Genomic DNA, 26252 nt, shown 5'->3' with positions numbered 1-26252 from the left:
ATGGGCTGAGAAGTGTTAACTGAAATTTAACATTGAAAACTGCAAAGTACTCCGTATGGGTAGCAGTAACCCAAGAGAAATGTACCAACTAAGTGGTACTACCCTCAGGGAGGTGGAGAATTAAAAATGCCTGGGGGTAATTGTGCAGTTAGATATGAAGTTCTCTGAACAGTGCAGACGGGCTGCCAAAGCAGGTCATGGAACTTTGTCAATGATATATAGGAATTTTGCTAGCAAAGACAAGGTGACTGTCCCTTTGTATAAGGAAATGGTCAGGCCACACCTTGAATAAGGTATACAGGTCTGGAGGCCTCATTTTAGGAAGGATGTAGAGTTGCTATAACGAGTACAGAGAAGGGCAACAAGATTGTTGAGAGGAACAAAGGGGTACACTTACGAAGAAAGACTTAAGTTCTGCAAGTTGCAGCATCTGGCGACTAGGCACCTTCGAGGTGATCTAATCGAGGTGTATAAGGCCTTGAATGGTTTCAGCGCGCTCAATACTGAGAGGATACTTCCGCTTGCTCAGATTAAAAACTGAGGGGGCAGAGATTCAAATTGAGGAAAGACAGTTCTAGAACAGATGTGCGGAAGTTTGCCTTTATCCAGTGGGTAGTTCCTTGCTGGAACAGACTTCCATCTGTTGCTGTGGAAGTTGATAGCTTAAATAAATTTAAGGCTGAACTAGACAAACATTTGGAGTGACCGGATGGTTGAAATGGGAAGGGTTTTTTTTTTGTTTGTTTTTGGCTTATGCTGTATAAGCTTGCTTTCTTGCATCATATGCTTCAACTGATGTTAATAAAACTTTATGATTATATATATATATATATATATATATATATATATATATATATATATATATATATATATATATTTTTTTTTTTTTTTTTAAAGTAGAACTTAGACTCTTAGAAAGCTTCCTCTGAAAATTAATTTGGTCGTGGCCATGGGACGACCGAAATTGAACTCACGCCCCTTCCAGTGGTGAGAGAATAGCAACACTAGAAATTGTGCACCCTGTGAAGGTTACTTAGAGAGTGTAGCACATACAGTAGGACTCTAAGTGATCTGATAATCTGCTCAGTAATTATTATTATCAGTGGCGTAGCTACCATATAGGCAGGCAAGGCAATTGCCTCCGGGCCCGGGCCCTTTAGGGGCTCGGCGTCTTTGGTTGTCTCCTGTTTTTGCAATTTTCATTAATTAAGTAGGGGCCCGAACATGTTCTTTGCCTCCGGGCCCGAAAAAGGGTAGCTACGCTAGTGATTATTATTATTAGCAGCCATATGGTGCAAGGAAGCCTGAGGCTTATGCTGCACCGGCAAAAAAAAAATTTCCCTATTACACTGAGAGAGAAAAAGAGAGAGAGAAGTAGAAAGAAATCACCAAGAAAGAAAAGAATGATGATATCCAGCTCAGGACCCTGGGTGTGCCAAGCCCATACTGACCAGATGTGAGCCCCTATGGGTAAATTCTACCGATTCTGTTCGGGAGTTGGCTGTGTCCTCTTTTTTTTTTTATCCTGTTCATGTATGAAATTGTAAAATTGCCAATTAACAGTCATATTTTTTGAAACCGCCATCCGCCATCTTTTTGTGTGGAATATCAGAATTTTCACGGAAGTTACAAGATTTTACGTTGTACAGTCAGCCCTCGTGTAGCACGATAGTTGTGTTCCTAGAAACCCTCGTGCAATGTAAAATCTGCAATATAAACAACAGACTCTATGGGAAAAATAAGGTTAGGTGCCAACCACCCAAGATTGAACACACATTTGTAACCAAAACATTACCAAACACAAAAATTATCTTAATAAAATAGTTACGTTTTTTATTACGACTATTACGTAATAAAATATTGCTAATGTTTTTGCTTCTATTGTAAGCAAACTTGTTTTTTGTTTGATTTTCTATCCAAACAGATGACAGCCATTCTATCTCTTCCCATTCTTTGTGTTTTAATCTAATGGATTTTAATTACACTTTGAGTTGTTCTTGCTATGAAAGTTGTTTTTATTTTCTCTACATTCTTCGTAATTTTCGGCGTTGCCTCGTTTAGGCCTGTAGCAAGTGTAATATCAAATGGTCTTTCATTTCGCACAAAGCGTTTCACAATTTCATATTTTTTCTCTATCGACAGAGGCGGACTGGCCATAACCGGGTTATGGCCAGTCCGCCTTACCCGGGAAACCACGGTGGGCCGACCGGAGGCCGGTGTGATTTTGGCCATAAACGCTAGTATGAGGCCACTACAAATTTTCCCGGGTAAGAATTTTTGACCCAATCCGCCTCTGTTTATCGATATTGCTTTTCTTTTTCACTCTAAATCTGTAGTGTCTTCACCAGGACGCTTCCTTTTCACACCTTTTAAGTATTTTACTTAGGGAATAAAGAACAATTACAAAATGAGGAGGCACACTTGATACACATAAACAAAGCTGCGCGCGTGTAGAGTTGCTACAATTCAATAAACAACACCGTAAAGGCAGAGATACACTATGAACACCTCACTAGCTCACATTTTATTAAAGCACATTTCTGGTGGTTACTACCATAAAACAATAAAAACAATTTCCAGTTGCGTTCCTGCTAGTGGAATCTGTTATAAACTGGTAGTAAACTCCATCTAATTGCATTTGCGATAATACCGATAGCTGGAATTGTGTGGGTTTTTACGTTATTATGGTGAAATGTGTTTCCCCTTCACTGATATAAAAAACATAAATGCATTTTCAGAATCATCTCTTCATTCCTATCGTGTTGCGTTCAGTTGGGATGATTCTGCGTTAGACTGCATTTCTTGTAAACAGAAAGGCGAATCGTGCATAAGCGAATTCGGTTCGTGTTATATACGATATCGTTTCCTATTTATAAATCGTGTATGATCGAATTCGTGTTGTGTAAACACGTGTTATACGTTGACTAACTGTATTGTGTTCTGCTTTTTACCCATTTTTTTCCTGTGATTTTTCTGGTCACCGTTATATTTTCTCTCCAACTGGAGATTCGCTGCAGTAGAGGGCGAAAGTAGTGCTTCCAAGGTGGAGTAAGGGTTGTGGTGTTTAGTTATAGGAGTGACGTCTAATTCCCTTGTAAGTGTGTGTTCCTGAAATAATGTTTGTGAGCAAATTTTGTAATGACAGCGTTATTTAGGTTTTATTTATTTATTTTTTTTTATTGATAAGTTGTTACTAATTTTACTTTAAAATAGCAAGATGCCTTCATTTTTGTTTTTCACTAGTATGGGTTTGTTGCTAAAGAGATGTTAAAACTGTGGTGTATGATCAAGAAAACTAGAAAATAAACTAACAAGGCAAATATAAGCATTCTTGGTATGAATTGCAATATAGAAATACACTTGGCATGAAATGGCAGATATATCTGTCTACGAGTGTTATTGGCTTGAAGGTAAATCGAAAGATAATATTGATAGCAGAGAATGAAGAATATTGGGGAGTATGTTTAAAAAAATGGATTGATAATTGGGACAGTATTTATTATAGTGAAAGAAAGTGTGTTAGAAGAGTGGACTTGATGTGATTATTGTCAAAGCTAAAGTTATATTTAAATTTTCATATTAACATCTTTCTACCATTGTAATATATTTTATTTACACTTATTTTGTTATTAAATGAAAGAGCAACAAGGCACAGTATGTCATATGTCATTAATCAATTTTCAAAATAATGAGAGGAATTACCTCAATATATGCATGTACAGTAGGAGGACGTTTCTTGAATTCAAACGAATATTTAAATAATTCATTTCGTTATTTAAATATTCGTTTAAATTCAAGAAAAGTCCTACATGTATACATTAAGGTAATTTCTCTCATTATTTTGAAAAATACATTTATTTTGTGTTCCACAGAATATCTTTCTATTGCCGTTAGAGAACACCAAATATATATGATCCCTGGTCAGACTAAAATAAGCACCTGGTCGGGTAAACTGAAATATGAAATGTACAGCAAGTTAGAAGAATGAGATATGTACTGTTAGAAGAATAACAAGTTTACTTAACAAAATTACTTAAGTTTTTAACCATTACAAAATTACTTAACAAGTAGAGGTCACTGTTGAAAACAAGCCGTGAATTAGGGTTGAATTTGAAAGTGTCTGCAATTCTGCCCAGACACGATAGGAGGGAGTATATGATGAAAGCCCTGGAGAGATTGTGCAAGGCTCAAGGGGTAGAATTTTTCTCATCCTGATCTATACTTGTTAACAGGAGAGACTGCTTCTACAGGGATGGGATACACTTAAATAGAAAGGGTGCAAGAATATTTGCTGATGCCATCAAGGCAGTGTTAGGTGGGTCGGAAAACTGCTAGCTTGGGGGTATACAAGGACTAATAGATTAACAGTAGCCGCTGGCAGAGGTGAAAGTGATTCTTGCACTGCTTCTATTGGAATGAGCAGCAGCCTGGAAAACAAGATGCAGGGGATTTCATAGATTGCTGGGAGTCATTGCGGTACAAGGAAACACATGGGTTGTGTTAGGGTAGCTAAGAATAGGACAGGAGCATGTATACTTGCGTGTACACCAATGCTAGGAGTTTGCTAAATAAATTTGATGAATTTGAGGTGTTGGTCAAAACATCAAAGGCAGATATTGTTGGGATATCAGAGACGTGGTGTCACACAGATAAAAGGAATGTAGAACTGGAATTTGGGGAGTACAATGTGTACAGAAAGGATAGACTGGACAGGAAGGGAGGAGGGATTATGCTATTAGTTAAGAAACATAAAATCCATGGAAGTGCAGCCAGTCGACATCGCTGGACAGTGCAGTGTCGAGTCAGTTTGGTGTGACATAAGCACTGGGAGATCAAATGAGAGTAGGAGTGTGTTATAGGCCTAATGACTCTGATGAGTATAATAAAAAACTGTAGAGGTAAATAGTGGGCCAGTAAATCAGAGAGTCTTATAATGGGGGATTTTAATTTCCTGGATATTGACTGGAATTTGTGGGTTGGTCACTCACACACTAACAAGGCTTTTGTGGATTTACTGGATGATTGTTTTCTATATCAGCATGTTTGGAAGGCAGTTAGAAGGAGTAATACTCTTGATCTGATTATCAGTAGTGATTCTTCATGCATTAAGAATCTGCAGATAAAGGAACCACTAGGTGGCAGTGATCACAGTGTGCTGAAGTGGGATTTATTCAAAGAGGTAACTACCATCAGGGGTACAAGGAAGGGTTCTTTCTTTCGTAAAGGTGACTATGGAGGTCTGAGACAGTATTTGAATTCTATACAGTGGGACCAACTGATGATGTTACCAACAGCAAATTCAAAATGGGAAGCATTAAAAGAATTTATCTTTGAAGCTACTAGGCTTTACATACCAACTTAGAAATATTGTTCAAAGTTTAGGCCTAAATGGATGTCAGATGAACTGATGAGACATGTGGCAGAGAAGAAAAATGCATGGGATACATATAAATTAATGGGTAACATGGAAGCCTATGATAGATATAAGCTGGTCTGTAACCATGTTACAAAGGAGATTAGGCAGGCAAAGGCAGATTATGAGTAATCTTTGGTAAAGGATGTAAAGAAAAACAGCAAAAAGTTCTTTACCTATGGAAACTCTAGAAGGAAAGAGATGAATCAGATTGGTCCACTGGATATTGATGGTTCAACTGTTGATGATGCTGCTCAGGTGGCTAACAAACTAAATGAGTATTTTGCATCTACATTCACACATTAGGAGTTATTCAGGGAGGGGAATGCCAGAGGTTAATTAAACTCTGGCAGTGAGCTAGATGATTTTGTAATAACCGAGAGGAAAGTGGAGGAGAAATTGTTGAAGATAAACATAAAAGAGGCACCTGGGGTGGATGGGATCTATCCAGTTATATTAAAGGAGGCAGCAAAGGAAGTAAGCAAACCTTTAGCCATAATTATGAGAGCTTCCTTGGACTCAGGGGAGGTACCCATGGACTGGAGATGTGCAAATGTGACTGCAATTCACAAAGGAGGATCAAAGGGCGACACAAGTAATTATAGACCTGTTAGTTTAACTTCTGTTCCAGGGAAATTAATGGAGACACTGGTGAAAGAAGCACTGTAGGATCATCTAGACAAGACTTCAGTTATAGCTTGGACACAGCATTGTTTTGTTAAGGGGAAGACCAATATACCATAGTATCCGACCAATTTGATTGGATACTATGATGTTTTTTTTTTTTTTTTATGAAAACCCCAAACACGAAAGGTATCAAAACCTATAGTACTTAGTACCGTGCATGGGTTGAAGGAGAAGTATGGGGAGGGGGGGGGGGAATGCCAGAAACTTTGCTCTAGAGACTAAACATGGGTTTCACCACTTCAAGCCTCCAATAAGCAAAGTGGTGGTATTTCACCGGTTGATGAAAGTCATCTACCACCTAACGAACTGGATGCAGGGAATAACTTTGATATCATATATTTGGATCTTAGAAAGGCTTTTGATACTGTTGCCGATGGAAGACTGCTGCACAAATTGGAGCAGTGTGGCATTGGAGGCAAATTTCTGCTATAGATAAAGGGTTGGTTAAGTGGGAGAAGACTGAGTGGTAATGGACACTACTCTTTGTGGACTAATGTTATTAGTGGAGTCCCTCAGAGTTCAGTGTTGGGTCCATTGTTGTTTTCTGTATTTATAAATGATATTGATGATGGTATATCAGGCTTAATGTCCAATTTTGCAGACAATACCAAGGTTGGTAGGGTTGTTAAGGACACTAATGACAGTACACTGCTGCAACAGGATCTAGAAAGGATGTGCAGATGGGCTGAGAGACGGCAAATGAAGTTTAACATTGACAAAGTAAAGTACACCATATGGGAAGCAGTAACCCCAGAGTAACGTATCAACTGTGTGGTACTACACTGACAGTGGTAGAGAATGAAAGACCTGGGGGTAATTGTGCAGGCAGATATGAAGTTTTCTGAGCAGTGCAGAGGGTCTGCAAGAGTAGCTCATGGTGTCTTGTCAATGATATACAATAATTTTCCTATCAGGGATGAGGAGTTGATTATTCCCTTGTATAAGGCAATGGTCAGGCCACACCTTGAGTACTGTATACAGGTCTGGAGGCCTCATTTTAAGAAGGATGTAGAGCTGTTGGAACGATTACAGAGAAGGTCAACAAGATTAGTGATTGGAATGAAGGGTTGCTCATACGAAGAAAGGCTCAAGTTTTGCAGATTACAGTGTCTGGAGACTAGGCACCTGTGAGGTGATCTGATTGAGGTGTATAAAGAATGAATGGTTTGAGCATGCTCAATGCTGATGGGATTCTTCCTCTTGCTCAGAATAATCACCTGAGATGGCATAAATTCAAATTGAGGAAAGATAGTTGTAGGATAGATGTACGGACATTTGCATTTAGCCAGCGGGTAGTTGATTGGTGGAACAGACTTCCATCTTTTGTTGTGGAAGTTGATAGTCTAAATAAATTTAAGGCTGAGCTGGACAGGTCTTTGGAATGAGGAGTGAAATGGGAACCGTTTTTTTTTTTTTTTTTTTTTGGCTGATTTTGCATAAGCTTACTTTCTTGCATCGTATGCCTCTACTAATGCTAATAATCATCACAGTAACTGTTGAAGTTCGAGAAATCCCTTTATTTAGTCACTTTGATATTAGACCAGTTTGAGCATGGCCAGTGTAAATTGAACATAACTTAAATATCAATAAATAAATTATTTTCTGTTTAAACTCCACAATGACTATAAGATCAGAACAGTTCACAAGGTAAGAAAGTGATCTGTTAGATCACTTCCAAAAATTTACAAAAATACTAATGGCAGTGGCTGAACACTGGTTGAAATTTCTCCCAACAATACTAGCCCAAGAAGAAAGGGCTAGTATTTCCTGTGTTGTACCTTGACCGACCACAGAATCCTGTCCGTTTAGTCAAGATACAACACAAAATCTTGCATATAACTTACGCTCCTGAAACAAAAAACAAGACTGTGTGTTCTGCATTTAATTGTAGGACCAAGTACCAAGTCAGGAGCCATTATTAACTGCAGTAAATATTAACTATCAAGTGGTGAAGTTATAATGTGGATATTCAAAATAACTACATTAGTAAATTAGAAATAAAGGAAAGAGTATTGTATTCTTAACAAGACTGACTACCATATTAAAACCTACATATTGTGATATAAAAAATGATACAGCAAAATACTTGAGAAAAAGGAATAAAACAGTGTCCAAAAAGACTTCTCAATGAAAATAATTTAAAGTCAGCACCTACAAAAGGCTGAATCCCAATTTTTCAGAATCTCTGCACTTCTTTGTAAATATTACATCCCACGAGAATACCTTTTAAGCCAGATCTACTTAATTGGGTAGGGGGATGTTACTCAGATTGCCTATGAAGTCCCTTCCAAATTGCACTCCTCCCCATCCCCAATCATTTTTCCATAAAATTTTTATCCGAATGCTGATGAGGACAGATTGGTTTCAGGACAGGGACTCTGTTTGTTTTGATGTGGTATTATTCGTCAGTGTGCCTCTTTTTTGAACTTGTCTCAGCCCTTGTCCATAATTTATAAGATCCTGTTGTCTATCCTTCTACGTTCTTAATTTTATGACATCAAGGCTTTGGATTTGACAGGGCAGGCATGTTCTCATTCATGAGACAATTTTACAAGCAGTGTGGATGACTCGGTATGGCTCTCCTCTTATCCCCCTCTTATAGAAAACCTATTTATAAGTCAGAACAGTCATGTTGTTTGTCACCTTGAAATTATGGTGTTGTAATGCAGACATTATTCATCTAGTACCATTAGTAATAGTAAATGGTACAAGCTTATATAGCATTTTCCAAAATAATGCTGTCTAACCATTGCCTTACACAGTGGGATAATGAGATCCTTGTTCTTGCTGGAAAAAATTTCTGTATATCATTGTCAGAGCTCTATGAGCTGTACTAGTAACCTGCCTGCAATGCTCAGAAAGCTTCATGTCAGATTGTACAATTACCCCAGGTCTCTTTTGTTCTATGTTACCACCTAATTGGTATGTTATGCTGGGATTGTTGTTGCCCATATTCAGTACCTTGCATTTATCAGTGTTTAACCCACAGTTGCTACTTCTCAACCTAACTGCTTAATTTTTCTAGGTCATGTAGTATGCCATGTTAATAAATATTGAAAAAAGGAAGGAACTGAACTATGAAGGACTCATATAATAATAATTATGAGTTCTTCATAGTAATAATACTATTAATATAATATATTAATATAATACTAGTGGGCTTTGCCCCCCTGTTCTCTGTGCTCACTTTTGATAAAATAAAATACTTACAAAAGCTTACGACACTGTCTTTTCCTTAACTATGAATACATAAATACGTTACATATGGAAATCAAGACTGGTACCGGGTGGTCATGCTTTATGCTAGATAAACAAAGCGTGTGCACGAAATTTATCTAACATGATCATGCTAAAACAGAAGCTTGTTATATCACAGAAAAACAAGTTTCAGTTATGTATTTTAGTACTTATTACATATGACCACATAACCTGCATCCCTCTTCGCCCATTATAGGAGGAAAATAATTTTAATGTATAGAAAGATAATTAATATTATATTTATAATTAATTATACATATACTGTATTTATTAATTATATTTATTATTAATATTAATTATATATATATTAATATAATATTAATTAATATTATATATTATATTTTCTTTACAATTTTCTTTATCTCCTTTTTTGTGTACAGGTACTATTATTCCACTTTTCCAGTCTTCTGGTATATCACCTGTAAATAAAATTAAAGAATTGTGCAAGGTGTTTTAACATTGCATCGTCCCCGAATTTCCATAGTTCTGCTTGGATACCATCATTTCCTGGTGCCTTGTCATCCTTCATTTGGCCAATTGCTTTCTGAACTTCTTCTTTTGTTATCGAGGGCGCTTTATCTCTTCTATTATCTAAGACAAGAGCGTTTTTTCTTTCCCCTTTGAACAGCATTTGTTAATATTCTTTCCAATATTTTTTCAATTTCTTGCGTGTCTCCTGTTTTTATATATTTTTTATTTTTCATCGTCAGTGTTTTCAGGATGTGTTTTAGAGAGTTCCTTTATAACCCGGTAAGTTGTTTTAGATTTGTGGCGTTTATTCGCACAGCTTTGCTTTATCTTCCAAACATTTCCTTTTAGCAGCTTTACATAGGTTGTCTATTTTGTTTTTTAGGGTTTTATATTTTTCTCTTTTATCTTGATTATTTTCTTTGTTTAGGAGTCATATGTCTTTTTTCTGTCCATACGTCTAAAATTTCTGCTGTAATTCAAGGATTATTTGGTTTTGGTTTTGTTCCCAAGGTTTCTAAGGCTGCGTCTTTAGTCATTTGTGTAGTTTTCTCCTATATATTTTCCACAGATGATGAATAGTTTATATCTTTTAATTTTTCTTGTAGTGTTTTCCCATAAATTTCCTTTATTTTGTTTTCTTCAAATCGTAATATATTTGATATTGCTCTATTGTTCTTTGGCTTTGTATTTTTAAATTTCAGTTTAATTGTTGCTGCTAGCTGTTTGTGGTCAGTGTCAAAATCTCTACTTCTAAGAGTTTTAACATTTTGAATGGATGATTTCCAGTTGTTATTTATTAAAACGTAGTTGATGTAGTTTTTTGTATTTCCATCTGGTGGTGTCCAAGTATACTTATGTACTTGGCAGGTACCCAAGGCTGGTGGGCAGGTACCCTGGTATTGCAGACATGACGACCCAGTTGTGAAGATAATCACACAATATGAGAGATGCCAAAAGGTGTATATGACAATATTTAAAATAACTAAATGCACAAGGCATAATACATTAAGAGTTTAATATCTATATAATATCGGTGTGTAGATACACCATAGACAACTCTTAAGAAACTACAAAGTAGTTGTTATAGGCATCATTGCTCTTTCTCATATTGTGCTCTGCCTTCACGACGAGTTGCCATGATATTGCACTACCTCGAATAAGTAACGCTTCACTAATAGAGAAGACTATTGTTACTTATTCTCAGTGAGTACCACCACCACCACCCAGACATGTTTCAAGGCTATTGGCCTATCATCAGTGGGTGGGCAGGTACCCTGGTATTGCAGACATGACGACCCTGGTATCGCAGACATCTCTCATATTGTGTGATTATCTTCACAACTGGGTCGTCATGTCTACAATACCAGGGTACCTGCTGATAGGCCAATAGCCTTGAAACATGTCTGGGTGGTGGTACTCACTGAGAATAAGTAACAATAGTCTTCTCTATTAGTGAAGCGTTACTTATTCGAGGTAGTGCAATATCATGGCAACTCGTCGTGAAGGCAGAGCACAATATGAGAAAGAGCAAATGATGCCTACAACAACTACTTTGTAGTTTCTTAAGAGTTCCTTTTTTAATATAAATGAATAGATACCATTAATCCTAGGTGTGTGTGACATGGTGCATTATAACTATAGTTGTTTTTGCAACATCATTATCAGCCATTTTCAGTCCACTGCAGGATGAAGGCCTCTCCAGCAACTTTCCAGTTCCTTCTGTTTTGACCACTGGCCATCTATTTACTACCCAAAAACTTATGAATTTCATCTATCCATCTCCGCCTTTGTCTTCCAGGTGTGCATTTTTTGACTTTTAGCTTCTGCAATTTCTCCTCCACATTCTTCTCAGTTATTGCAAAATCATTTAGCTCCCAGTTATTACTTGTTATACTACTAGTACTCCCATCTATAAAAATTTGTTCATGCACAAATGTAGAGGTAGAATATTTACTCAGTCTGTGAGTGATCTGGTCAGGATCATCAATAATTATGCCATTCATAACTAGTTGCCTAATGTTGTTCATCACTTTAATTCTAGTGTTAATCACTGCTCCAGTTCATAGGAACCTCCCATGAATCCAAGGGTGCTCTCATAATTATGGCTGAGGGTTTGTTGCCTCCCTTAATATAATTGGATAGATTCCATTCACCACAGGTGCCTTTTTTATGTCCATTCTCAATTATTAAAATTTTTATGTCCATCCTCCTCAGTTATTACAAAGTCATTTTGCTCCTCGTTAGAGTTAGATAAACTTGTGGCATCTCTCATCCTAAATAATTCCTCGTGTTAATGTAGTTGCAAAATACCTATTCAATTTGTCTGCAACATGAGCAGGCTCCTCAACAGTTAACCCATAAACATTAAGTGGGCAATGTGATTCAACCCCTTCCTTCTACTTCTAATAAGGATAGAAGTCTTTGCTCTTTTTCTTTGCATTCTTTTCCAGAGACTGCTCATAATCTGCCTTAGCTTGCCTGACCTTTGTGAATTGATTACAGAATAATTTATATCTGCCATAGGCTTCTGTATTTCCTGATAATTTATATGCATCCCATGCACTTCTCTGCCACATGTCTCAACAGTTCATCTGACATTCAGTTAGGTCCAAGCCTTGAACAGTATTTCTTTGTTGGTGTGAAAAGCATAGTAACTTCTTTGATTACTTCCCTGAATATTTCCCATTTAGAATTTGCTGTTGGTCTCACTGCACACAATTTAAAAACTGTCTGTAGTCACCCTTATGAAAGCAAAAGCCTTTACCCTTGATAGTAGTTATGTCTTTAATTAAATTTCACATTAGTACACTATGATCACTGCCACCCAGTGGGTCTTTTACTGACTTAACAATAGTTGGGAGAACATTTGCATTCCGCCAAATAATAATGATCCATTATAATTTGGCATTTAGTTTACTTAAATCTTTTAAAGCTTTATACACTTAATTTTTTTCATCATACCAGTGCTTGGTATTCAGAACTGCTGGAACAGTGTAGAGAAGAGCAACAAGGTGAGTTAAGGACCAGAAAAGTATTCTTACCATGAAAGATTTGGTTCTGCAAGTTACACTGCTTGAAAATTAGGCACTTTCAAGGAGACCTGATTGAATTGTGTAAGGCTTTGAATGTATTGTGTAAATTAAATGCTGGTGGAAACTATTCTTTCTCAGACAGCATGCATAAGGGAACATAAACTGAAATTGGAAAAGGATGGTTATGGGATAAATGTGCAAAAATTTACTTTCAGCCAGAATAATTGATTATTGGATCAAAGTTCCATCTGGTATTTTGTGGAAGTGGCTAATTTGCATGAATTTAAGGAAGGATAAAACAAATTATTAGAGGGGATTTACAGATGAGATGTTTTCTTTCTTTTTTTTTTTGCTGGTAATGTTTAACACTTTCATTGCTTCCTTACATAAATATGTGGCATTGGATTTTTAATCCACTTTGTGGGGAACCACCCTACTTAAAGAACTTTATCTTTCAATTTAAGGGAAGAAAAACCAGATATTTTTGTCATGCAGTCTTTGCCAGAGGCTGATTAATTCAGTCATAGTGAGAAGAAAGTCCAAAAATGTCTGCTCTTTTCAGTCCAGACTGAGTGAATCCCATGGTTTTCAATTCCCGGTCAAAAGGGTTGTTGCAAAAATCGGAAGTGTTAAGCTAGCTTCCTTATATCCCTTACCACAACTAATACTAACATGCATTTACAATTGTACATTTATTGCCCTAAATGCACCTCACATTTATCAGTGTTGAACTTTGATTGCTATTTTGCTACCTATTTTTCTTAGTTTATCTCACTCCTCTTGAAGAAACATATCCTATTTATTACCTGTTGTATCGTCAGCAATCTTAGACATTAAACTTGAAATACCTACATCAGTATCATTAATCAGTATTAAAAACAGTGAGGGACACACGTGGAATCCCCCTCACCACATTAGTTGATGAAGAACAGGGGCCATTATAACCCTATCTCGTACCACTCAACTGTCCCTTTATCCATAATAGTATCTTACCCTTAATGCTTCAGTGCTCAAGTTTATACAGCAGTCCTATACGTGGTGCAGTATCAAAGGCTTTACTGAAATCTAAGTGTAGGATGTCAAAATTATTCTTTGCATTCATTTCCTTTGTGACAATCTCATAGTTAATCAGATTGGTTAGGCGTGAACAGCCCTTGTGAGTTGCACCGTGTATATAAGCATTGTCCTCCAAAACTAGATGGAAATGGCCCAGATTCAAATCCCATCAATGATGTGAGGAATGTTTATTGGTTTTTTTGCATGTTTTTATTGGTTTTTAATTCCCAGGAATTAAAAAAAAATTCCTAGAAATTTCCTGGGAACATTAAATTGTTTTAAATTTATTTTTTAATATAATGATATGCAATAGTGAGATAGTGAGTTATTGATTATGGATTATGAAAGAGTTATTGCAATTCCAGGCATCTCATCTAATCTCAAGTAACACTTGGCAACTGACACCATGGTTGCCAAGTCTCATGCTTGGTGTATTACCAAATCTGACAAGAATTGTTACCAGATTCTCAATTTGATTACCAATTACTCAAAAAAAAAAAAAAAAAAAAAAATAATAATATATATATATATGTACAGTACTAAACTTATATTTCTTATTATTAAATTTGGTTCTACATGGCAGCATCAGGTTTGTGGCGATCCCAACTAACCACCCACTAGTTATATATAAACTAGTCCTGGAATGGATAGCCTAATATATATATATATATATATATATATATATATACATATATATTACAATTATTATGATGGCACCTATACCATCATCTATAAATATATTTTCTATTTTCTGTATCTATATACGTAAGCTGGTTATAGCTGGCTAAGCTTTCAGTATGTCTGTGGTGTGGCTTTGCTCAGGAGTGCTAGTCTGTTCTATTGTTTATTTTTTGTTGTATAAGGACCACTGCTATGCAAATCCTCTGCATTTGTGGCTCGATCGGAGGAAGGAGGGGTGGATAGGTCCTTCGATCGGTTTGCCTATGCGATGATTTGTCTAGTGATTGAAATGCAGTGATTCCATGACCATTATTGGCCTCGTGGTCCTCTGTCGATATGGGGCATAATGGTCAGTCTATTTTTATTTTATTTTATTTTGGTTTTAGTAGTTTGATTAGTCTCTTTTGGTGATATTTCATGTTTTTTGAAACTGGCACCTTAATAGGGGGATGCGGTTAAATTGTTATGCAATTGGTTCTATATTTTAAATTTTAAAATGGATTTATTTGAATTGGATTTAAATTATATTCTAAATTATTTGGAGGCTTTCAGCCACAGTTTCTGTCTTGTTACCCCTTCTCTGCCCTCCTTATTATGATTAATTGTTAGGTTTATGTTAAATTTTCGCTCTACAGTTTTGCCGTACTACGGGCATTTGTATTAATTTTTCAGTACGTAATTTCAGTAATATATATTGAATTGAATTCACTCTGCTAGCTGCAGTCAGCACCACACGCAAAACTACATACATAGTACATTCATGTTCGTATTGCAGTATCCTATGATATGTAAGCAAACAGGAGTGTTAATTGTTATCAATCTTGCCAATAGAATAAGAATATTTAAATCAATTTGACTTTTTGAAGGATTTAAAATCTCATACTTGATATATTACTTTATTATTACCAAATACCACCATTTTCATTACCAGAATACCAAATGATTTATTTTCGTTACCAAACAAAATTCCTGCCAATTTGGTAATGAAAACTGCCAGTTGGTAATCTTGACTGACACAACGCTGTACAGCTGAACCTGCTGCTTTGTTAGTTACTGCCAGTCACCTGTGCTTCAAGCAACTCATTAAAGTGAATCGTGTGACATGTCTCAACCTGGCAGCTACTAGTTAGTCAGCAGTTAATATCAATCGTGTGCAGTTTCAACTTTCAACTGTGCAGCGTGCATTCTTTTTCCCTTATAATGCAGTTTTTTTATATCATTCATACTATTAGATTTCAAATTCCAACCCCCATGTTTAATTCAAAATCTTTTGTCTGGCAATAAAAAAGAAAAATGCATAATATGTCATTCCATTTTATTGTGTCGTGGCTGGTCACTAGTGGTTTAATTCGAAAATTAAAATTGAGGCACTATAGATAAGATCACTGCATCTGCACCTATAAGCATTGAAGATGAAGATATCAGCTCAGGTAAGCAAAAACAACTGAGGACAGTGAAGCATATACAGTGAAACAAACTCTTCTGCAGGTAAACAAAAGAGAACGTTACTAACGTATTTGTCAAGTAGGAGAAATAAACTCTATAAGAAATCATAAGCAAACTTGTTGCTGTAGATGGATTCACTGTAAATGCAATTACAAAGAGTAACTTGAGGGATACACAGACTAGAAGGTTAAAAGTGGCCACAGGCAGAGCAAAAGTGATTCTACACTGCTTATATTAGAATGAGCAGCAGCCTGGAAAGCAAGACAATGGAGATTTCCAGGACTGCTGGGAGTCATAGTGGAACAAATAGATATGGGTAACTAAGAGTAGAAACAGGTGCATGTATACTTGCATGTACACCAATTCTAGGAGTAATAGTTAATAAATTTGATGAGCTTGAAGTGCTACTCAAGACATCAAAGGCAGATATTGTTGGGATATCAGAGATGTGGTGTCACACAGACATAAGCAGTGCAGAATTGGAATTTGGGAATGTACAGAAAGGATAGACAGGGCAGGAAGGGAGGAGGGTTATGCGGTTAGCTAAGAAATACATAAAATCTAAGGAAATGCATCAAATTGATGTTGGTGGACAATGCAATGTTGAGTCTGATTGTTGTGACATAAGCACTGGTAAAGGAAAAATGAGAGTAGGTGTGTATTATAGGCTAATGAATCTGATGAGTATAATGGAGCAATTGTGCAGAGAAATAGTGGGCCAGTAAATCAAAATGTCTTATAATGGGGAGTTTAACTTTCCAGATATTGACAGGAACTTATGGATTGGTCACTCCCACACTAGCAAGACTTTTGTGGATTTATTGGATGACTGTTGTCTACAGCAACATGTTCGAGAAGCAACCAGAGGGAGTAATAATCTTGATCTGATTATCAGCAATGATTATTCATGTATTAAGAATTTGCAGATAAAGGAACCAGTGGGTGACAGTGATCACATGTACTGATGTGGGAATTACTTAAAGATGTAATTACCATCAAGGCTAAAAGGAAGAGCTTTTTTTCTTTCATAAAGGGTGACTACAGGGGTCTCAGACAGTTTTTAAATTCTGTACAGTGAGATCAACTGATGATGCTACCAATGTTGAATTCTAAATGGGAAGCCTGTGGGACCAGCGCATCTGCCTTGGAGATTGCCGCTGTGTTTCCTGATGCCCAGGAGTGAGCTCTGGCGTTGAGTTGGGCAGCTGAGAGCTTGACGGCACCTCTTATTAATTATTCAAGGGCATCTACCCTAGACCTCAAGCTCTTGTAGACACCCATCAGAACACTAAGCTGACGCCTAATTTCTAGACACTCTCTGCACCTGGCACACACAAAGACATCCTCCTTGCTGGATCACGTACCGTTCCAGAGTTCGGCAAGCATTTCACGAGTTGCTCATTTTTTTAGGCTGTGATGCATTGGAGAATCGCCCCCTCAGTTCTCCCCCGAATCACAGCACTCCTGCCACTTTTGTGCCCATTGCTTTTCTGCTCTACTCTGGAGCATGATATTTTAAATTAATAAGATCAATAAATTTAATTAATTGTCAATACTACACTATCTAATAGAATACTAAATCCAGGGATGCAAATTTTGTATATTAAGTAGTAATCTACAAAAACTCTTCTCTAAATTAAAAATAAAAATAACCAGCGTATCGAGAACTATATGGCTACTTATAAAGTTCAATATAAAATGGCAAACACATCGCTTTTTCAGAGAGCCTGTTATTCACAGCTGTAATTTGTAAGAAATCAAGCTTATATGGCAGCAGCCAAAAAAAAAAAAAAGTTCATCTGTACTCTCCAAGAATTTGTCCAGTTCTTCCTTGAATTTAACCCATTGCTTCCATAACAACAGATGGAAGCCTGTACCAACAATCAACCACCCACTGGCTGAAACAAACTTCCACACATCTATTTTGCAACCTTCCTTCCTCAACTTGAATTTATGCCCCCTCGTATGTAGCCTCAGCAAGTGGAAGAATACCACTAACATTTGGCTTACCCAATCCAGTCAAGGCTTTAAACAGTTCAATCAGGTCTCCCCACAGGTGCCTAGTTTTGACACTGCAATTTGCAGAACTGAAGCCTTTCTAGGTAAGGGCACCGTTTTATTCCCTTCTCCAGTCTGGTTGACCTTCTCTGCAGCCATTCCAGCAGGTCTACATCCTTTCTAAAGTGAGGCCTCCAGACCTGTACAGTACTCTAGATGCAGCCTAACCATGGCCTTATACAAAGGAATAATCACCTCCTTATCCCTGCTAGCAAAGTTTCTGTATATCATTGACGGAACCTCATGAGCTGTCCTGGCAGCATATCTGCACTGCTCAGAGAATTTCATGTCTGAATTCACAATTATCTCCAGCTCTTTTTCATTCTGCACCACCCTGAGTATAGTACCACACAGTTGATAAGTTACTCTGGTGTTACTGGTACCCATATGCAGTAATTTGCATTTGTCAATGTTAAAACTTCAACTGCCATTTCTCAGCCTATCAACCGAATTTTCCTAGATCTTGTTGCAGTAGCTCACCCTGGTGACTGGGTGTACTCTTGCTGTACTCTTGTATCATCTGAAAAATTAAACATTAAGCCTGACATACCTTCATCAGTATCATTGATAAATATTGAAAACAACAATGGCTCCAGCATTGAACCTTGGGGAAATTTGTACAGCAGTCTTTTATGTGCAACAGTATCAAAAGCCTTCCTGAAATTCAAGTATATGATGTCAAAATTATTTTTTGCACACAGTAGATATTTCTTTGAATAAATCTACATTAATAGTCCATGAACACTGCACCTATAATTTCCTTAGCTTGAAGATGCTTAGTACATGATGAATCACTGCTAATAACCAAATAAAGAATATTGCTTTCTCTTGTTGTTTCTCTAACATGATTGTGCTGGAAATGGTCATCCACCAAATTGAGAAATGTTCTGCTATTACGTGAGCTGCCATTCCTGAGTTTAGTTGATATCTGGATAGTTAAAATCCCATTAACAAGACATTCTAATTTTCTGGCCCATTCCATTTGTCTGTTTCCTTGTTTACTATGCTCTTCATGGTAATTTATCCTATAACAGACTCTTACTCTCTTTGTTTTTTTCCAGTTTTTGTCTACCAGACTGAATCAGCATACAGTGTATATCTACTGGTTGTACTGTTTTAGAATCTGTATTCTTTGTAACCAAATTATAACTAAAAGCCTACCCTTTTATCATATCTGTCCTTGTACGCTGTATAATTGCCATATTCAAATTCTGCACATCCCAGTATCAGGGTGACACCATATTTCTGTTCTAATTGCAATGTCATCATTTGATGACTTAACCAATACTTCAAACTCAATAAATTCATTTACTATCTCCTGTCATTAGTGTATAAGCAAGTAAAGTTAATAATATAATATTTTTTTGTATTTATAAAACTTTGTTTACTATCATGCTTTATCTCCCTCAGATATAAATACAATGGTTTTAAACCTTTTTTGTGGGCCAAGTGCTTTTAAACAGCAAAAATTTGAGGTTCTTAGACAAGAACTGCTTGATTCTGGTGATGTCTTTGTGGATCCTGAATTTCCTGCAGATAATTCTTCACTTCTTTTTACTGATACTGCTCATCAGTTGCCTGGTGAAGTAGAATGGAAACGGCCAAATGTATGTATGCATTTTCTGTTTATTTTGTTAAAAAAATAAAAATATGAAAAATATGATGTTAAATATTTGATAATACAACATGGCAGGGAATACTTTAATACAGAAAGCAATATGTAACAGTCAGTTGCTTTACTGCATTAGGTATATGAACACAGGTGAACTTTCTGCTCTCTCAAAGAATTATGTCAAGAACTCTGTGCTAAAGCTTGGTCTTATGTCCAACTTAAAAACAAATACTGTTATCCAAGTGGGCATCTGAAATAGGACTGTTAAAAATCTTAACTGTGGGATGATCTCCCTCACTTAACACTTTTGCTGCTGGCTTTTCCAACAACCTTTTTGACCCAAGGTTGAAAACCATGGGATTGATTCAATCTGGGTTGGAAATGGCAAAGACACCTTCATCAGCTAATGTAATGAGTGGGCCTCCATCTGTGTCCCTCATTGTTTTTTAATATTTATTAATGATATTGATGAGGGTATTTCAGGTTTGAATTTTAAGTTTACTGATGATACAGAAGATAATAATTGGTATATTTCTTCAAGAGGACTGAGATAAACTAAGAAGATAGGTGGAAAAATAGCAATCGAAGTTTAACACTAATAAATGTGAGGTATGGCTAGATAACATCAAGAATGTTTGGTCCTTGAGGGTGTTGCAGATATTCTCTCTGACCCAAGCTATGCTTGCTACTGGGAGTCTAAAACACTGATGGAACTGATATTTGAGTGACACTTAAGTCAAGTGGACCTAATTTTGGCGAAGTCTGCTTGATCTGTGACAGCTAAATTCTCTGCTTGCACTTTCATCATGATGGGACTGTTAATAACCCAGGGTACAACTCCCATGTGCAAGTCCCAAAATACAGAATACAGCAACCTAGCCCACTGAGGGGGACCACCCAGGTGCAAACCAATGTGAGCAGGGGTCGAGGTGTAGCGTCCACACCACACAGAGAAATTCTGCCCTTCTGTGTTACCAGACAATACTAGGTGGTAGATGACTCTCATCAACCAGTACCACTACTTTGCTTATTGGAGGCTTGAAGTGGTGCAACCCATGTTTGGTCTCCAGAGCAAAGCTCCAGTAAACCCTCCCCATCTCTTCCCTCATGCAGTATGATCAGTGTCTTTTGAGGTTATGATGGACATCATGGCAAGATCCAACATTCCTTACATTTCGAGGGTACACTCTAAAATGGTGTTCGCAGGCTGGCTGCTAGTTAGTATACTGGACCAAACTTATTGGTAACTCTCTAGAAGGGTTCCAGATCAGCTAGTGTATAATCTCACTGCCTCTACCCTACCAGATAGTGACTGGAGGGAGGCCGATAGTATATATGTGAGGGGCATTGTCAAGGCCACGTTGTCTGAAAGCTGGGTATATTCTTACCATACACCGATGAGCCGAAACATTATGACGAGTGAGTCATTATGCAAATCGAAGCAACTGCAGGTGAACTACGTCACATGCGCGGGTCGGGACATGGCATAAAAAACGCCTGATACCGAGCTCTGTTAATCAGTATGACACTTGTTCTTCAGATGGGGAAAGGCAGCGGACTTAAGTACTAATGACAGCTGACCGTGAGCATCCGCCCACGGTCAGCTGTGATTAGTACGTACCGAAAGTGGTCTGAGGAGGGGAACCCACAAACTGCCGGCGAGGTGTTGGACAACCACAGCTCATCAATACTCGAGGTGAGCGAAGGCTCTCCCAGGTGGTACATGGTAACAGAAGGGTGACTGTGGTGCAACTTGCTGGTAATTGGAATGTCGGTGATGGGAGTAATGTGTCACAACACACAGTACATTGAACCCTTCTGAAAATGGGGCTGCTCCAACCACCCATGCTTACCACGGTTCACCAGCATGACAGCACCTACAGTGGGCATCGAAACTGGACCTTTTTGTAATTGGGTATCCAGTTTTCTCTCTGCCCACTCACTTTGGGTGATGGTAGATGACTCTTTGTCTTCTAACTTCTCTAATGCTGGTGTTCCCCAAGATTCAGTTCTTTCTCGCACTCTTTTCCTCTTATACATTAATGACCTTCTTTCATTGACTGGAAATCCTATCCATAGTTTTGATGATGATAGCAAATTGCATTCCAGTTTGAGAAACCTTGCAGTGCAAACAGCCTCAACTTCTTGAATTTCCGCTACCAATTCCTTAAATGCTGATCTCCAGGTAATTCTCCATTGGGGCAAAGATAACTTAGTTGATTTCAATCCTTCTAAAACTCAGCCCTGTCTTATATCGCACAAAAAGGATTCTTCTGCTCCTGTGCTTATCTTCGATGACACTCAGATTTCTAGGCAAGATGACATCTGTGTTGGGGATTACCCTAGCATCTAATCTCTCTTGGCATATGCACATTACAAATATTACTTCCTATGCATCTAAAAAACTGGGTTTTCTCTTTTGCGTTACTTTTCTTCCAAACAGCTGTTCACTCTTTACAAATCGCAAATCTGCCTTACCATGGAATGTTCCCACATCTGGGGTGGTGCCCTGAAAACCTCTCTCAGACTTCTAGATTCCATTCAGAAGTGGGCAGTTAGGTTAATTGACTCATCTTTTTATTTTTTATTTTATTATTATTTTTTTTTTTTGGCTGATGTGGTATAAGCTCATACACTTGCTTTTGTGCATCACATGCCACTACTGCTGCTATCTCTAACAGAGTCTCTGCACTCTCTATCTCATCGACGTTCTGTTTCTTCTGCATGCCTTTTCTATAGATACTTCCATGGGCACTGTTCTTCAGAATTAGCTTCTATAATTCCTGCTCTCTCTATCAAAGCAGTCCAAACACGTGCTGTTACCACTCAACATCCTTTTACTGTCCAACTTCAAACTCACAGAACCAACTTTTGTCCTTCCTCATTTATTCATTCAACTTCCATTTTCTGGAATAGCCTTCCCTCATACGTATTTGCTGATGATTACAGTCTACAGAAGTTCAAGTCTAATATCAACAAATATCTTCTTTCATCCTCTCAACCTCCAACCCATGCAAGGTACCAAGTACTATACAGTGGCGGACAAAAAAACTGCACCACTTGTGAATTTTGCAAATTATGTGTTTTGCACTGCATTGTGGGCTGCAGAAATGTTCTAAATGCATTTGTTAGATGGGATATATATCTCTATGAATGAAATCCAATAAAAAGACTCCACCTGATATACCTAATTGCCATATCTTCCCAAAGGGTAAAATGCGTAATTAATGGAAATATGAGAAATAATGCAAATGGCAATCATGACAACCAAACATACATTTTATTGCATTTATGTGTACAAACTGAAATGATAAGTTAACATAATAGTATTATTTATTGTAAATCAGCAAAATAAGTCCTCAATATTTTGTTGTTCTTCCTCGAGCTGCAATTACTGCCCTTGCAACAATCTGGCATAGAGTTAATCACCTTCTGGATATACATTTGCCCAGTTTCATGGTACCACACCCTTACAATGCTCTCCTGCAGCTGAATCTTACTTGTTAGCTTCTGAGCAATTTTAGATGACATTATGTACCAGCAATTTTCAATAGGGTTCAAATCTGACTGTTGCCGGGCCAGTCCAACACTGTAATGCCAGCATTTCTGAAGTATGACTGCACTGTAATGGAGAAAAATGATTGAAAACATTGGTGTATGTATTTTTTTTAAGCCTTGTGAGACAAGAAGACAAATTCATCATTAAATCTAAATAGCATAAAACTTACCAATTTTGCTGTGTGGCAAGGTGTTGAGTGCTGTTGAAAAATGCAGTTCTGGACGTGTGTGTGGTGATCCCTAATAACGGGTGTCAGGCACTCCTCCAAGATAACAGTGTAGGTTTCTGCATTCACTGTTCTGTTAATAAACGTAATTCTCTCTACCCCTTTGCTTGTTATGCATCCCTAGATCATCTGACCGGCGGGAAACTTTATCGTCGGTGTTATGCAGTCAGGATGGTATGCCTTCGATTTTCGTCTTCTGACATATCGTTTCCCATCCAAGCCATGCAGGGTGAATTTCGATTCGTCAGAAAAGATGATGGTGTTCTATTGCTCTTTTGTCCATGAAACATACGTTTTAGCTCAAGCAAGTCGCTTCTACCTCATTTGTTGGGTCAACAAAGGCATTCCTCTTGGGCCAATAGGCATGTAGACCACATTCCGAAAGCCCTCTGAAAGTCCAGTTTTAGATCATGAGCACTAGCATGGCAATTACAAAGGCATAGCCGTTTCAAATATTGATCTTGAGAAGGTGTAGTCACTCTCTTACGGCCCGATTCAGGTCTTCTCTTCACATCCTTGGTTTCACGCTTTAATTTCAGCACCCAGGATGCCGTTGACTGGTGGCAGCCTATTTTATCAGCGATAGCACGTGTAGAAATCCCTTCCTGGGACAGAGCACCAGCTACACTCTTTTTTTTTTGGTGTGAACTGACCATATGGAGCCATGCTTACACCTCCACAAAACAGGATACTAATGAGCGTGTATACCCTTCCAATGCTGTATTTATAGAAACGGCTGATGCAATGCCTTGCAATTACTTTTTTTTTGATAGTTGTTGGCGCATCGGCTTCTGTGGCCATAATGCACCTCCCAAGGTTTTTGCAGTACTTTGATCCAAGCCCGAGGCGGGATTCAAACCCGCGACCTTTGGGTTGCTAGGCAGGTACTTTACCCACCCGGCTAGCCCGGTCGGCCCTTGCAATTACTGTCTGATGCAATAGAAGCATTATCTGACACGATACCTTTGCTTTGCAACAAACAAAATGACTGTAATCAAGCAATATCTTAGACGTTTCACTACAAATGTTACTTTTTTTTTTAAGGTGATGCAGTTTTTTGTCTGCCACTGTAGGTTATAATACCTCTCATGTTTGGGGTTTTCATAAAAAAAGAAAAAAAGAATCAAGAATTGGATGATACTGAAAACCGAGCAGCTATTCAGAGCTACTAGACACTGAGAGACATTTGCTGTGGTGGTTGCTGACCTCTGTTAGGAGATGGCACACTGAGAAGATGATAACTGCATTTGGGGCAGTAACTGTACAATTGTAACTGCACTTTATTATTAATAGTGGCAAGGGATACAAGAAAGCTAACTTAACACATTTAGACTGCCAGCTTTTCTGGTGACTTTTTTGACCAAGAGTTGAGTCAGTCTGGATTGGAAAGGGCAGAGACATTTTTTGGGCTTTCTTCTCACTATGACTTAAATTAATCAGCCTCCAGTGAAGATTGCTTGTCCAAAATATCTGGATTTTCGGCCAAATTTGAAGAGAAAGTTCTAAAAGTAGGGCAGTTTCCCCTACAAGTGGATTAAAAATCTGATTCTGAATATTTTGCATGAGAAAGCAGTGAACATGTTAAACTACCTTTTAAAAGAGTCACACAAGTGTTCTTTAAAGATACCTCCATTTTATGCAGGTCAACCCATAGCTCCACCTTCCTAATAGCATCTTTGGCCCTCTTTTCCAACTGCTTACCGGCACCTCCGTAGCCAGGTGGGAAGGAGCAGCAGTGCGTAGCACACGCTTCTTGATTAGACCGGGGTTCGAGCCTGTCACCACCAAATACGGAGGACGAGGAAAGGTCAGGGAATGACCACCGCATTTCTCGGAGCAATATGGCCTTAGTTGCTAATGTTCCTAAAAACCAAATAACAAACCAACTGCTTACGAGAATCCCATGTACTATCTGTACATGTCGTCTTTAATGTGGGGCAGCTCCTGAATGCAAGTTCATCTCGACATTGTAACTATCTGCTGGGAACAGTACTTACTAATGGCAATAAATGTGTCTGTGAAGTTTATATAGTAAGTGTGGATTATGTTGAGTTGTTGATCTGGCCACTTTGCAACCAGGAAGTAGCAAGCAATTTTCTTAATGGCTACCAAATGTGTCTTTCTCATCCTTCTTTTCTTATCATTTTTGAGAACTAAGACAAAGTAATGGGGAAAAAAAAATTAAATAAAACTGAACTAAAAAGAGAAAAAAAAAAATAAATATAAAATAAGAAAACAAAATAAAAAATTGCTGCATACTGATTCCCAACATTGCCACGAGGAGGCAGGCCACATGTCAGTTTGAAACTTACTGATTATAGAACACTCAAACATAATAAAAATTCTGCATATTGCTATGGTCTAGTAGGTAGCAACAATGCAATATCTCCAGTCTTCCCCCACTCCAAAAAAAAACTTCTTGCCACCAGAGTCCATCCTAGTGAAAAGAAAGCATGATTCCAAGGAGATTTCTCTCTCCTCAAAAAATAAAATAAAAATAATATGAAAAAATAAAATAAAGAAGAGGACAGGCGAATCGTGGATCACATGATATTAATCATGGCAAGAATGATTCCAAGAAGGGGAGAAAACAGGAAGATCAATAGCAGAAAGCATATGAAAAAGAACGTGTTAGCTAGCAGATTTAGAAGGGGGAGTTCATTGTTAGTGAGCATATACTTTTATGATGTGTCCTTCCATTAATGTCAAAACTACTGCCCATTTATATAATGTTAAGTCGATTGAAATCACTA

The 26252-nt window shown here is 37.7% G+C and overlaps 1 protein-coding gene across 1 annotated transcript in view; it reads left to right on the top strand.

Moving 5' to 3' along the window:
* The first annotated feature begins 3027 nt into the window (after positions 1–3027).
* Positions 3028–26252, top strand: part of LOC150088081 (calpain-5-like) — a 153017-nt gene continuing 129792 nt past the window's right edge. The window contains exons 1-2 of the mRNA XM_090370561.1: positions 3028–3094; positions 19513–19709. Coding sequence (XP_090226687.1) covers positions 19524–19709 — 186 coding nt within the window. The 5' untranslated portion in view covers positions 3028–3094; positions 19513–19523. The remainder of the gene's footprint in view (positions 3095–19512; positions 19710–26252) is intronic.

The sequence above is a fragment of the Mastigoproctus giganteus genome, chromosome 3 (genome assembly GCF_048544385.1).
Source record: "Mastigoproctus giganteus isolate SK-2022 chromosome 3, ASM4854438v1, whole genome shotgun sequence".
Lineage (NCBI taxonomy): Eukaryota > Metazoa > Arthropoda > Arachnida > Uropygi > Thelyphonidae > Mastigoproctus > Mastigoproctus giganteus.
The sequence above is the reverse complement of the archived record's forward strand: the minus strand, read 5'-3'. Positions and strand labels throughout refer to the sequence as shown.